The following is a 13,923-nucleotide window of genomic DNA, read 5'->3' on the forward strand; positions in this document are numbered from 1 at the left end:
TGGATCACCAGGTTTGAGGTCAGATCTTGGAGGCCAGTTCAACTCCACCCAATGCTTCTCACAAGCTCTGCTGTCCCACATACACAGAAAACAGGGATACGTGGTGTATCCACATTGCTGACCAAGAAGGAAGCAGACCATTTTAAGGTCAACACAGATGATCCAATTGCGCTTGTGCTATTGCAACAGATCCATGACTCTCTTTATGTCTTCATAGTCTTCACAAAAACAGACTTAATGGTCAATTGGGGCAGCACCAAATAAATCGCCATTGTGGAGGAGGACACACTTCAAGCTCCACTTTGAGCTATCAATGAACAGTCACCATTCAACTGCATTCTAGATTGGAATTTCCAGTTCCTCCATTAAACCATGTATGTTATGGCAAAACACAAAGCCACCGTCTCTTCAAAAATACTGCAGAAATGCACTTTCTCTTCTTTCTCTTGATTGAAAGTAGGATATCTTCGCTCCTATTTCAAGCAAGTTTTTCTCATGCAGTCTTGATGCTAGGAGTTCTGAAGCCTCTTTAGATAGTCCCAAACCTTGTGCCAAATCATTCAACTCATGCTGCTCAAATCCCTTACAAACTGAGTCATCTTCAATTTCAAAATCTTCATCGTTGCTCTCACTTAGTTCTTCACCATACTCCTGTTTTTCAAAAGAGGGTAGTTCAATGAAAACTGGCACTGGGATTTCAGCTGAATGAGACACTGGGCATGTAGCTGATGGTAGACTAGGATACTCTATTTTTCTTGTTATATCCTGACATTTCCACTATACAAAAGTAATAGTCACTTGAATGATCTCTGGGCTCTTGCCAAACCATAGGCATACCAAATGGCAATTTATCACATGTTCCCTTCATCCACATCCGTAAATTCTTGACACGCTGCTTGCACACCTTGTGAGGAGTCCAAGACTCATCTTAATCACCAAGTTTTACTTTAAAATATGCAAAATAGGCTTGCCTGACAAATGCACTGTTTGTCCTTTGAGTGGGAATGGTGAAACTGCCACAGATATAACAAAATGAATTAGGGTTGTTTAGGCACTGACAATGAGAAATAGCAGAGGCAGACATGATCTGAAGGAAAGAAAATAAGTACATATGTAAATAAAAAAAATAAATTTTGCTAACTCCTTGTATACAGACAGGAACTCAGACTACACTCCGGAATACGCTTCACTGTACAGAGCAGCACACAACTTCTCACTACACTGTCTCATGTGTAACTGAATAGCCTAGACAAATATGAACCTGTCGCTGGTCTCCAAGGTCGTCCCCCATCCCTCCCCACTTGAGGGAGTTTTGCTCTCAGCCAATAGGAGAGCACTAGTACTTCCTTCAATCCAGGCTTGATCCAGCCTAGAGTGGTTGCATTAAGATAAGCTGTAGAGAAAAAAGTTGATGTGATAGAAGACAACTAAGTGCAGTTTTGAAATCAGCATGCCTATTTAAGTCTAAAACAGCTGAAAAAAATCAAACTCAACAGGAATTATGTTAAAAATTGTTCCCTGGTGTAATGTTAACCTAAAAACTTTAAAAGGGACTTTCAAAGTGAGAGCCCACAACCTTTTATTGAGATCAATGAGAATAGCTTCTCAGGTGCACTGATTCAGGCAGAAGCCCAAATTAGGGACAAAAATAATGAATATTTATGACAAAGGGAAGGGGAACAATTAAACCAATAGAAGGAAGGCATTTCTATTGGTACAGATAATAATATACTGATGTTAATTCTAAAGTTTTAAATATTCGGTCCAGTAGTCTTCAGTCCAGTAGTCATAATAGCAGCTTTCTTGCTACCTTTGAAAATAGTTTTTTGGGGTACAGTGTGGCCCTGTTTTTAATACTTCAAAGTTTTGAGGCATAGGACGTGCAAGGCAGTTCCTCTGGGATGGCAGCTGTGTCTCCGTTTTTAAGTGGTTTCATTTACTTTTTTTTTTTTTTACAACAATTAATGTTTTTGACAATGGATCAGCCTTTGTGAATCTTCTTTTGCAAGATGTCCTTCAGAAATAACCATCAGGAAACTTTGGGAAAAAATGTTTTATTACTTAAAGGACCTGAAAATTACACTACACACCTGGGGCCACATAGCCACAGTGGGGAGAGAGAAGGGGAGGGGGAGGGACGAGAGAGGGAGAAGGAGAAGGAAAGGGAGAGGCAGTGAGAACACCCTAGCACTTTCCCATAAGGGCCTGGGGTTTTGCTTTCTTTGGGGTTGAGGGTGGGGGCCTAGGGTTTGGGAGCCCACTCTTTATAAGTGAATTTAAAAGATAAGAGCTGGAATTTAAAGGGAGGGAAGATAAAACAAACAAGTAGCCCAAATTGTGAGTTATTGAAATCAACCAAGATCTCTAAGACAGGAGCTCAGTCTTGTTGCCTGCAAAGTGTTCGAGATGTAGCCATCTATGAAGGGGATGCCTCTTTGAAATGAATTCCCCAATAATCAAAGCTTAAGTCAGGCACTTTCATTACAAAAAGAAAGAAACTGCCAGGTTTACGCTGCAGGAGCCCTAAGAAAGGGGCTATTTAAGGGTGAGGAAGCACTGAAGGGTGGCTTGCTCAGAGAAATGGCAGTCTTTGTTCTCTGTGAGCAGCAGAACCCACACTGTGCTGCGCTGGTGATTCGGGAGTGTGAGGACCTTCACACCAGATCTTCCATTGTCCAGAGCGTGTGTGTATGTTATCACTTTTTATGAGGATATTTTGCCCCCAGCCCACCTTTTCCTGTTTCTCATGGAGAGTTATTCTAAAAGTAAGCTTATGTTTTTAAAACTTTTAATTTAAATGTTTTAATTTTGTAAAAACACAGAACTTGCTTATAATGTATTTTGCCTTCAGATTCAGAATGCCTTTTTAAGCAGGACACAACAGCCTAAAGCATTTCACTAAACAAATATTAAAATGTCCTGTGAAGAAAAGGCATGATAAACAGTCCAAAGATAATTGACAAATCATCTAAAGGAAAAATATTTTCAGCAGCTCTGACAAACAAATGAGCTAGTGTCCTTTAACAGATAAAGGCTCTCAAGAACCATTTAAAAAGTACAACATCTCAACAGAAAAATAGGCAAAGGACACTAACAAAAAAAGAGAAGCTAATGGATAATTAACATCTAAAAAACAATGCAATCTCAAATATAACTGAAAAATGCAAATTAAAATTGAGATGCCATTTATCAGATTGACAAAGTTTCAGGTGTGTGGGAAACAGTCCAGCCCGGTTTGGTGGTGGAGTAACCATTGCAGAAGCTTGGAAATAACCTCAGGGTTCACTAGGGGACTTATTAAGTAGCAATGAGACTTGTCATGGGCAGACGTATTTTTTTAACTTTTTTAAATTGTGGGAAAATACACATAAAATTTAAGCCTTTTTATTTTTAAGCGTTTAAAGCATTTTCACAAGTCCAGTTCAATGACATTAAGTATATTCACATGGTTGTATAATCATCACCACCATCCATCTCCAGAACTCTCTTTATTTTGACTCTGCACCTATTAAACATTAACTCCCATTCCCCTTTCCCCCGCCCCTGGCACCCACTGTTCTACTTTATGTCTCTATGAATTTGACTTCCCTAGGGTCGTTATGTAAGTGAAATCATACAGTATTTGCCCTTTTGAGACTGACCTCTTTCACTTTGTACATGTCCTCAAGGTTTATCTATGTCTTAGCATGTAAGCAGATGCATTTTTAGTGAAAAAGCAAGTAACATCTAAGTATGTTTATGCATAAAATACCTCTGAGTAGATATACAAAAATCTATTAGTAAGAGTTTCAGATAAGGATTTATCATCATAGAAATACATCATATCAATCTTCATCATGTCAACACATCAGATCTACATTGTTAGAAAAATCTGCTATGTATGTGTATTACTTTTTCAATTAAGAAAAATTAAATTTCATTAAGATTTTGGCTTGGTTTTGGTTTGGTTATACTTAAATCACAGTGGAAACTTGACTTTTATGATACAGTTAATTAAAGTTTACTACCTAAAAATTTAATCATATAGTCACTAAGAAAATGGTTAGAAAATAATAAAGATTCAGCAACCTGTACCCCTGAGTTCTTCACAGTCCTCACCACTCCCTACAGCCTCCTTCCCCTTTACCACTATATATGCTGCCTGGTCCTGGAGGCATTTAAGTTTTCAGCCCCAGGTCCTGACCTTTCTGCCAGTCCCACAAGACTCCCCTCTCTTCTTCAGTCTTCTCACACCCTATGACCCATCTGCTCAGGGATTAGCCCTTGGTCCTTGGAAGTATACACCCCAGCTTCCAGACCCTCACTTTTCCTTCATCATCCCAGGTCACTCTCCCCCACACTGGTCTAAAAGGACCAGATCCCTGAGCTTCCTGCCAAAGCACACCTTCATGCGCTCCAGCAGCCTCCACCCCATCTGCCCTCTATGCTGGCTATACTCCCAGGCTGGCAGAGACGAGGACTTCTAAGCTACAAAAGATTCCTGAGTTTAAGTTGGAGGACATATGGGGCCAAATGCCTCCTTCTCTGTGGGTATCAGTTGAAGAGAGAACAAGGAAATGGAAGTCTCTGAGTCTGTGGGTCCAACCCTGATTGACGAACCCGAGAAGCTGGCAGAGCAGGAGGAAGAAGCTTAGGACCCATGACCTCCCTGTATAATCCTGCACTGCTCTTCAGAAACAAATTGAAGAATATGAAAGGCAAGGCACAAAAAACCTTCTGTGTGCCAGGCACATGTGCTTGGAAATCTTGTGGCTGTTTTCTTGCATAATTCTTAAAACTTCCTGGCAAAAATCAGCATGATTATCTCAGATGTGGAAAATGAGGCTCAGAGAAGCTGAGTGACTTGCCAAGCCCACTCAGCAGGCAGGTCAGGGTTAGGAGCAGGAGCCCTATAGTGTATCTGAGTCTCTCCCCAGCCTCATGCTGTGTTCACAGATATCACAAATACGTCATTTGCTGTGACCCTCACTTTTGTGTCTCCACAGAGAACAGCCTGGAACCCTCAAACAATGGTTTTCCTTCAATCATGGAAGAAAAAAAGAAGCATAGGAAAAAAGACAAAGGTACCTATAGAGCAGGGAGCTGAAATCCCAGATTGTGGGGGATACACTTTCTCCCTCAGCTCCAGATTCCTTCAGACCTAGTCTCCAGTGTGAAAGGCAGAGGGAAATGCTTCTGTTTCCATTTGGGAAATCAAATCCTGAAACCTGAAGTAACAGTATCATAAACAAAGGAGGATATGTTTCCTCCAATAATGGGAAATGTGGGAGGCAATCCACAGCTCCACGAGGCTCCACCAATAGCAATTCTACAAAATCATCCAGGTGACCAGAACCTAAGTCTTTCTCTTCCACTATCTTTAACTGTAGGGCTTTCAAACACAAGGTTGTGTCATGGTTACAAAATAGCTACTGCAGCTCCAGCCATCACATCTCATTCCAGACAGGGAGAAGGACCAAAGAGAAGAGCAAAACTGCCACCTGCCAACTTAGCCCTCCCTGGGAAAACATCCTTCCCATAAGCTCAATCCAATAATTTCTGACTTTATTTAATTTTTCACAGGGTTATCAGTGTCTTCAAGGGAGGCTGAGAAGTATAGCTTTTTAGCTAGGCACATAGCTGCTACCTATTAGGAGGAAGGAAGGTAGGCAGCTAGCTGCATGTACCTCATCCTCTGAGCCCCTGCTCCATCACTCCACATCCTGGCTTCCTGGACTTCCTCCTGGCTTCTGCACTGCCCCACCCACCCCCAACACTGCTGGACTTCCAGGCTAGTCTGGTCCTTCTGCAGAGGTGTGCAGTTGTGAACATGTTCCCTGTACCTGTCTTTCACAGACTGAGCGTCTTCCTGCCCTGCCCCTCATTCCCTCTTTCTTTTAATTATTAAAATCCAAACCTGCCCAGAAGTAGAGACTAAAGTCCAGTGAACTCACATGAACTGACATGCCTAGTACCCGACTGGACAGTAAACAAGATTTTGCCACATTTGCTTCATCTATCCCTTTTCTCCTTTTGGTTTTTGCCAAAATATTTTAAAGTTAAATCCAGAAGTGTCATTTCATCCCTACATACCTCAATTGTGCATTTTTCAAAAATAGGGACATTTTTTTCCAAGCCCAAACTGAAGCTAGCCAGACCATCACCAGATTTACTTAATTATCTAGGAAATGTCTTCCTCCAGAAAACCTGTTTTAATTGAGATTCAAATGAAATCAAAAGGTCTCTCTTAATCTAGCACAGTCACTCCCTCATGCCCTTCCATTTTCTGTGCCTTGAGTTGTTGGGAAAAAAGTGTTAATTATCCCATAGAATGTCTTTTGTGATGTGTCTGCTTCCTGATGCTGCACTATAACTGTTTCTCTGTTCCCCATATTTCTTCTAATTGGACACTCAATGTTTGATAGAATGGATCCATGTTCCACTTTGTCCACAGCTTCTTCCTAGGTAGGCAATATGCTTCCTCCTATCTTTCATAAGAAGCCTGCACGTCCCACTGCCTCAATGTTGGCCATGCTGCAATGATAGGTTCAAATGGTAACTACCTAACCCTTCATCACAGATCCTCCATCAGCCATTCACCCAATAGTTTCTTCTACCCATAGGTGCTTGTGCTGAACTGATTGTTAAACTAAAGGTGAAGGGTCTGTGTTTTGGATTTGTTTTCTTTCTTCACTGAGATATATCATATACAATGAGAAGAATAAATCTCAAGTGTACACTTTTGGGAAATGAATAAAACTTCTTACCTTCTACCCATTCACCATCTAGAACATTTCCATCTGCTCAGAAGTTCCCTTTCTCCAAAAGATGGCCAATGTTCTGCTATCATAGAATCATTTTATTCATTCCTGAACCTCACATAAATGGAACTACTTGTGCTATTTTGGTCTGGCCTCCTTCATTCAACAGCACATCTGTGAGACACATGTAACAGGAGTCCCTTCTCTGTTGGGTTGTTTCTGGTTGTCAGCTATCACAAATAACAGTGCTATGAATATTCTTGCACATGCTATTTTAGGGACATGAGCACCCATTTCCCTGGCTATATATGAAGGAGAGGAATTGCTGGTCATATGTTTAACTTTAGTAGAGAGAGCTGGACAGTTTCCCAGGGCAATTATACCAATTCACAATTCCACCAACAGGTGTGAATTTCAGTTGCTCCACAACCTTTCCAACACTTGGCACTTTGTTGATCCTTTTAATATTACCTGGTCATTTGGCTATGTATTAGTAGTATTTTATGTTCCCTGATGACCAGCTAGGGTGACTACCTGTTTATGGGCCATTGATGGTTCTGTGTTGTGGAATGCCTATTTCTGTCTACTGCCCACTTTTCTATGGGGTTGTCTGTCTTCTTATTTTAATAACTTCTAGGAGCTCTTTACATATTCTGGATTGTACTGCTGAGGCCTAAAACATGAACCAGGGGCATAGTCTTGGACACTACCCCAGAAGAGAAAAGCACCAAGAGCTATTATATAAGCATCACCAAACAAGACTGTGCTGACCTTGAACGCTAGAAGGGAGGGGTGGCTCCATGTACTCTGGAAAGCTGGCCAATTTCCAGGGGCCAAGGACCCACCAGGTGTTTCTTGTCACACAGAGAGCAATTATCTTCATATAATTACTCTAAGAATATAAGTTAGGGAGTGGAGATTGGTCCTCTGAAGCCTCACCCGTGGAGTAGACGCACTGCCCAGGACCCGTGGTGTCCCCACCGAGGCTCTGGAGGACCACTGCCCAGGGGCTTCCCAGCATGTAGCTCTGTGACTTTGTATGCTGACAGCTGGGTTGGTGATGTATTACCCCTGAAATTCCCCTTTGCCTTTCCCTATGTCTTCCTATTGATATATACTCTTCCCCTAAGAAAGCATATTTTCTTTATCACTATTCAAAGCATCTGTGCTTTCATTTTCAAATTTCTTTCAGTAGTGTTGTGCACTGCATAGATATAAGTCATTCACTAGTTCTAAGCATTGCAAATGCCTTCCCCTGCTCTGTGGCCTGCATTTTCACTCTCTTGATCATGCCTTTTAGTGAACAAGAGTGCCTAACTTTAATGTAGTTCAAGTTAACATTTCCTCATAGTTAGCACTTTTTGTGTTCTATTGTTGAGTGCCGCACCCCCCCCACCAAGGTCATAAAGATCTCTGCTTATTGTATCTTCTATAAGTTTTATTTCAATTCCACAGTAGGATCTATAAACAATTCTAATTCATCTAATTTTAACCATTTTGTTTGTAGATTTTTTATTTTCTGCTATAGAATTATGTTACCTTGAATGACATTATTTTCCCTTCCTTTCCAATACTATACTTTTTATTGTTTTTCCTAACCTTGCTGTGACATAGAATAGAAGCGCAAAAATAGGCATCCATGCCTTGTTCCTGATCTTGCGGGGGTGGGGGGGGGCATTTGATATGTTACCTAGAGCTTTCTTATACATACCTGTATTTATTTCCTATTGCTGCTGTGACAAATTACCACAAATTCAGTGGCTTAAAACAACACAAATATATTATCTAACAACTTTGGAGGTCAGAAGTCTGAAAATAATCTTACAGAGTTAGCATCAGGGTGTTGCAAGGCTGCATTTCTACTGAAGGCTCTGAGGGAGAATCCCTTTTCTTGCCTTTTCCAGCTCCTGCACTCCTTGGCTTGTGGCCCCTTCCTCCATTTCCAAAGCCAGCAGTGTAGGTAGCATCTTCCAATCTCCATGACATCACTACAACCTCTCTTTCTCTCATCACAGCTCTTCCTCTTGCTTCTGACCCTCCTGCTTCCATCTTACAAGGACTCTTGTGATTATATTGAGCATCCCATCTGGATAATCCTGGATCATCTCCCCATCTCCAGGTCCATCTCCAAAGTCCTCTTTACCATATAAATGGACATAGTCACAGGCTTAGGGATTCAGGTACAGACATCTCTGGGGGCCACTCTACTTCACTTTTTCAGACCAAGGAATTCTCTTCTATTCCTAGTTTGCTAAGACTTCTATTCAAAATCAGTTTTTAATTTTATGAAATACTTGTACTACATCATTTGAAATGATCATATAATTTATAGGGTATATTACATTGATTGGTTTATAAATGTTAAACTAACTTTGTACTTTGGGATGACTTGCTTCAGATGATTGCCATTCTTGGTTGTGAGCTTATCTTCACATTAATGCACTGATTATCTTCACATTAATACTAAACATCCCCTACTCACTTGACCGCAAAAAAACCCTGTTTTTGTAGCCAGTGTTCATATAGCTACGTAGCCTGGGTGAGCTTCTTACCTCTCTGTACCTCAGTTTCTTCATAAAGGGTAACAATAATTCCCACCTCATTGGTTGTTATGAAATTTAAGTCATGTAACATCCTCATTCTGGCCAAGGGTAATGCTCATATTAGTCTCTGATGGAGACTGGGAGATGCAGCCCATGTGTGTGGCCATCCAGTTTGGGAACATAAAGACTCTCAGCTGCCCTGTTACTGTGACCCAAGATCAATCCTCACCATTCTGAATTTAGGGCAAATGCTTCTGCCCTGGGTTGCTGGTCAGGAACAGGGAGGGAGAGAAAGAGAGGCTGAGGCGCAGACTGAGGAAGAGAATGGCTGTGGCAGTTCTGCTGAGGCTCCTCCTACCCATTTCTGCTGCCAAGAGCCATTCCACCCTCCATGCCCTCCTCCTGGAGCTGTATTGGACTGCACTTCCCTGCTCTTAACCCCACCCTGTGTTCCTTCCCTTGCCCTAAGCTCCCTATCAGCTTCTGCTCCCCAGTGTCACCCCTTCTTGTCGTTGAAAGCTGTCCACCACTTCTCAGTTTGTTATGTCATTTCTGGGGGTTGAGAGGGGTCTATTGAGCAGGGGGAAGCCAGTGCCTGGTTCACCCATTTCCGTCTACCTCCCTAGACTCAGGCTGACAGAGGGGCCCTTTGGAAGTCTCTCTCGGAGTTTGTCAGAATCAAAGTTAGTGTGCAAAAGAAAATCATGAATAGACATAGAACAAGGACCATTCTTCAAGCCAAACCTACAGGAGCCCCAGTAATGGTCTCCTGTGCCCCTACCCCAACCCCTGCACCCTGTCCTGCATGAGCCCATATCCCACTTCAGTCCCTCCTGTCCAGAGGTCCCTAGTGGGTCTCGGGCCAGCACTGCTCCTGTGCCCCTCCCTGTTGGGGGCCATCTCCTGCCACAGTGCAGGCCATGCTCCCTTCTCAGCAACCAGGCTAAGAACTGCTTGGAGGCCTTTCCTCTGACTTCCTCTCATCAGTTGGGCCAAGGAACAGGTAACCTTTATTCTTCTCATTGAAGCATAACTCAATGTTTTAAACTTGTGTTTTGATAGGGTTTAAGTCTTACAGAAAAGTTTAAAGAATACAGTATTCCCTCACTTATCACGGGTATTTTGTTCTAGCCCCCCACCCCTGCGATAGATGAAAATCCGCAAAGTAGGAACCTTACATTTATTTTAGTATTTATATATATTTTAAGGCTTTATAAACCCTTCCCGCACACTTATAAACCATTCCCAGTCCCTTATTAACCTTTCCTACTCCCTTATTAACCTTTTCCACACTTTTATAAACACTACTTAGGTTCTTAAACATATTCTACACTCTTAAACCTATGTAACTTTTTTTTTTTTTCAGATTTAATGTGTTTTATTGATTAAAATATTACATTTGTGCCAATTTCCCTTCCCTCTGTTCCCCTCCACCCGGTGGCCCCCCTCCCTCCAGTTGTCCCCCCCTTTTAGATTATGTCCATTAGTTGTGCATACAGTTCCTCCCAACCTCTCTCTGTCTATTCCATTCCCTCCTACCTTGATCCCCAATTCCTATATCATCTCCCTCCCTTTCCCCATTCCCCCTCCCTGTTGACCTCCCCCCAATATGCTTCCCGTACCCACAGTTCCTTTTCCACTCTCATTGCCTATTTAGTTTGCCTTTGTTTCATCTCCTTAGCTTCTGTTTTTTAAACCAGTCCCTTTAACATCTCATATAACAGTGGTTTGGATCTAATGAACTCTTTCAGTTTTATTTTGTCCTGGAAACACTTTCTCTGTCCTTCTATTCTGAATGACAATTTCGCTGGATAGAGTATTCGTGGTTGTAGGTTTTGGATTTTCATTACTTTGAATATTTCTTGCCAGTCTCTTCTTGCCTGTAGGGTTTCCCTTGAGAAGTCAGCTGATAGTCTAATTGGGACCCCTTTGTACATAATTCTTTTCTTCTCTCTTGCTGCTTTTAAGATTCTCTCTTTATCTTTAATTTTTGACATTTTGATTATAATGTGTCTTGGAGTGGTTCTCCCTGGGTCCAGTCTCTTGGGAACTCTCCTTGCTTCCTGGACCTGCAAGTCTATTCCCTTCCCCAAGTCTGGGAAGTTCTCCTTTATTATATTTTCACTCAATTTTTCAAGTTCTAGTTCATCTTCCTCATTCTCTGGCAAACCAATGATTCTTATGTTGGGCCTTTTATAGCTGTCCCAGAGGTTTCTGATCCTCTCATTGTTGCTTCCCATTTCCTCTCTCTGCATTGGTTGACTGCTTGTTCCTTCTCCATATTCCAGTTTGTTGAAATGAACTCTGGATATTTTTTCCTCACCATCTGTCTCGTATGCGGTTTTGTTCCTTTCGTTATGAAAGTTTTTCGCTTCTTTCTTATCTTTTTCCTGCTCTTTTGTGAATTCTGTAAGCCACCTGATAACAATGGCCCAGAACTGAGCCTCTGACAGGTTTCTTATCTGTTCATCTGTCAGGTTCTCTATCTGCTGCCTGGTGAGCTGTGTCACCGGGATTTCTATAGTTGTCTGCCTCATTTTGACAGATGCGTTTTGTTTTCTTGGGCCGGCTGTCGGGGGCAGTGCCTGTGTACTCGTAATGACCCAGCGACCGGCGCCGTTTGGCGTCACAAGTCAGCGACCGGCGCCTGTCTGCGACCTATTCCGCAGCCCTGTGGTGCTTTCTTTCTTTGGGGGCGGGGGTCCAAGATGGATTCACACAGTTATTCAGCTAGGAGACTGGGATCCGTCCTCCCGCCCCCCTGGGCCTCACTGTTCAAGGCGATGCGGTGGCCGCTCTCCCCAGCGCTGGGGTCGCGCACTGCCAGCCGGGATTTTTCGCCGCCCCGCCGCTCCGCAAACAGCTTTGCCCTCTTTAACTCTTACCTGCCCGAATGGCACCGCTGGTTTATAACTTCATATGTTGGGCTTCCGTGTAGTTTTATTTTCTGGAATTTCTAGTTATCCTTTGTTTTGAAGTAGTTGTATTCCTCTCTAGTTGTAGAGGGAGACCTAGCGTGTCCGTCTAAGCCTCCATCTTGGCCGGAAGTCCCAAACCTATGTAACTTTAACAACATACATATTCAGTACTGCAAAATCCCGCAATATAGCGGAAAATCTGCAATAAATAATTAAATACAGTATTTTTAAAAATCCCGCGATACAGTGAGGCCACGATAAGTGAACCACGACATAGAGAGGGACTCCTGTAATACAAAGATGTTGTAGAATGCCTATCACTTTGGGCTTTTCTGACCCTGCCTCAGGATGGATTGCAGATGAAGCATCCTAGACAGGAATGTCTGAGCGATGTGCTGGGTTCCCTTGGGAGAGAGTGCCAACTTTTCTCTCTCCACTGTTCACTTTGGTTCTAGAGTGACATGGAGTCTGCCAGACTTCTCCACTGTAAAGCTCCTTTTCTCCTGGTAATTAGTAAGTATCTTGTGCACAGGCATTTTGAGGCTATCATAATTTTTGAATCCCTTTAACAGTGTCCTCTTTCTGCTTGTGAGGATATAAAACGGGACAGACCTCCAGAAGGCAGGTCAGCAAGTCTCTGAAACCTGTAAACTGTCCACAGCCCTTGGCCTCTAGTCTCTCTTTGGAAAATCAGTTCCCCAAAACCAGTCAATAGTAGTTGGCAATGTCCTCAAGACATTCAAGTTCTATGGCCTGCTATGCACATCATGGCAAATGCACCCTGATGATATAGTGTGTCACTGCAGCCCTTAATGTTTTCTTACAAGGTCCAAAAAGAATTAGTAATTTCACAGGGAACTGCTGATAGTAAAGAGTTTTTTAAGGAATATGTGGAATTATTTAAAAGGTGTATTGAAAAGTACTAGAGGAAAATACTCCCCCACACCCAAATGTTACCGGCAGATGATTCAAAGCCAAGATTTTTGTTTCACTGTCAAGAATTTTTTGTTTTGTTTTATTTTGTTTCCAATGTACCCTGTTTCTCTTAAATTAAGAGTAGGGGAGAAAGCAACCATATTTTTAAGCCCTTTCGTTTGGTGACTTTTGGCTTCAGTCCTCCCTGGCACCCTTAGAGCTGACGTGTGGGAACCTCTCCCCAGGCTCTGGGGGTGGGGGTAGAAGAATTGGGGTTCTTGGTAGTACCCCCTCCCAAATTTTTGTACTACCTCCCAAGGTACATTGTCCTCACCCATCCCCAAGCCCAGCCTTTCTCTGGGAGGCTGGTAGAGATGCCTGCAAAAACAAAGCATTCACACAGAGTGCCTACTTCCCACTTGCAGGCAAGTGCCTCAGCTCTGGAGTCAGCAAACTCTCGCTTCCCTCCTCTACAGAGTAGGGGCTCCTGAAACTTTATTTTTTTATTGAAGTTATTGGAGTGACATTGGTTCATAAAACCACACAGGTTTCAAGTGTACAACTCAACAAAACATCATCTGCACACTGCATTGTGCACCCATCACCCCCAAGCAGTCTCTTTCCATCCCCATTTGTCCCCCTTTTGTCCACCTCCATCTACTCCCATCCCTCTCTGAGACTTTAAATGAGAGAGGATAGAGATCCAGGGACATAGCAGATGTCTGAGACACAGGAGAGGCTGTGTTCACAAGGTCTCTTTTAGAAGCCAGGGACAGGTGCCCAACTCTATCTGGATTAAATCGGACA

At 42.6% G+C, this 13,923-nt stretch overlaps 1 protein-coding gene across 1 annotated transcript in view; it reads left to right on the plus strand.

Moving 5' to 3' along the window:
* Window positions 1-13,923, plus strand: part of CFAP100 (cilia and flagella associated protein 100) — a 52,807-nt gene that overhangs the window by 12,952 nt on the left and 25,932 nt on the right. The window contains exon 3 of the mRNA XM_090285884.1: window positions 4,986-5,063. Within this exon, the coding sequence (XP_090142010.1) occupies window positions 4,986-5,063 (78 nt within the window). The remainder of the gene's footprint in view (window positions 1-4,985; window positions 5,064-13,923) is intronic.

The sequence above is a fragment of the Furipterus horrens genome, unplaced genomic scaffold, assembly GCF_987537825.1.
Source record: "Furipterus horrens unplaced genomic scaffold, mFurHor1.1.pri manual_scaffold_8, whole genome shotgun sequence".
Classification (NCBI taxonomy): domain Eukaryota; kingdom Metazoa; phylum Chordata; class Mammalia; order Chiroptera; family Furipteridae; genus Furipterus; species Furipterus horrens.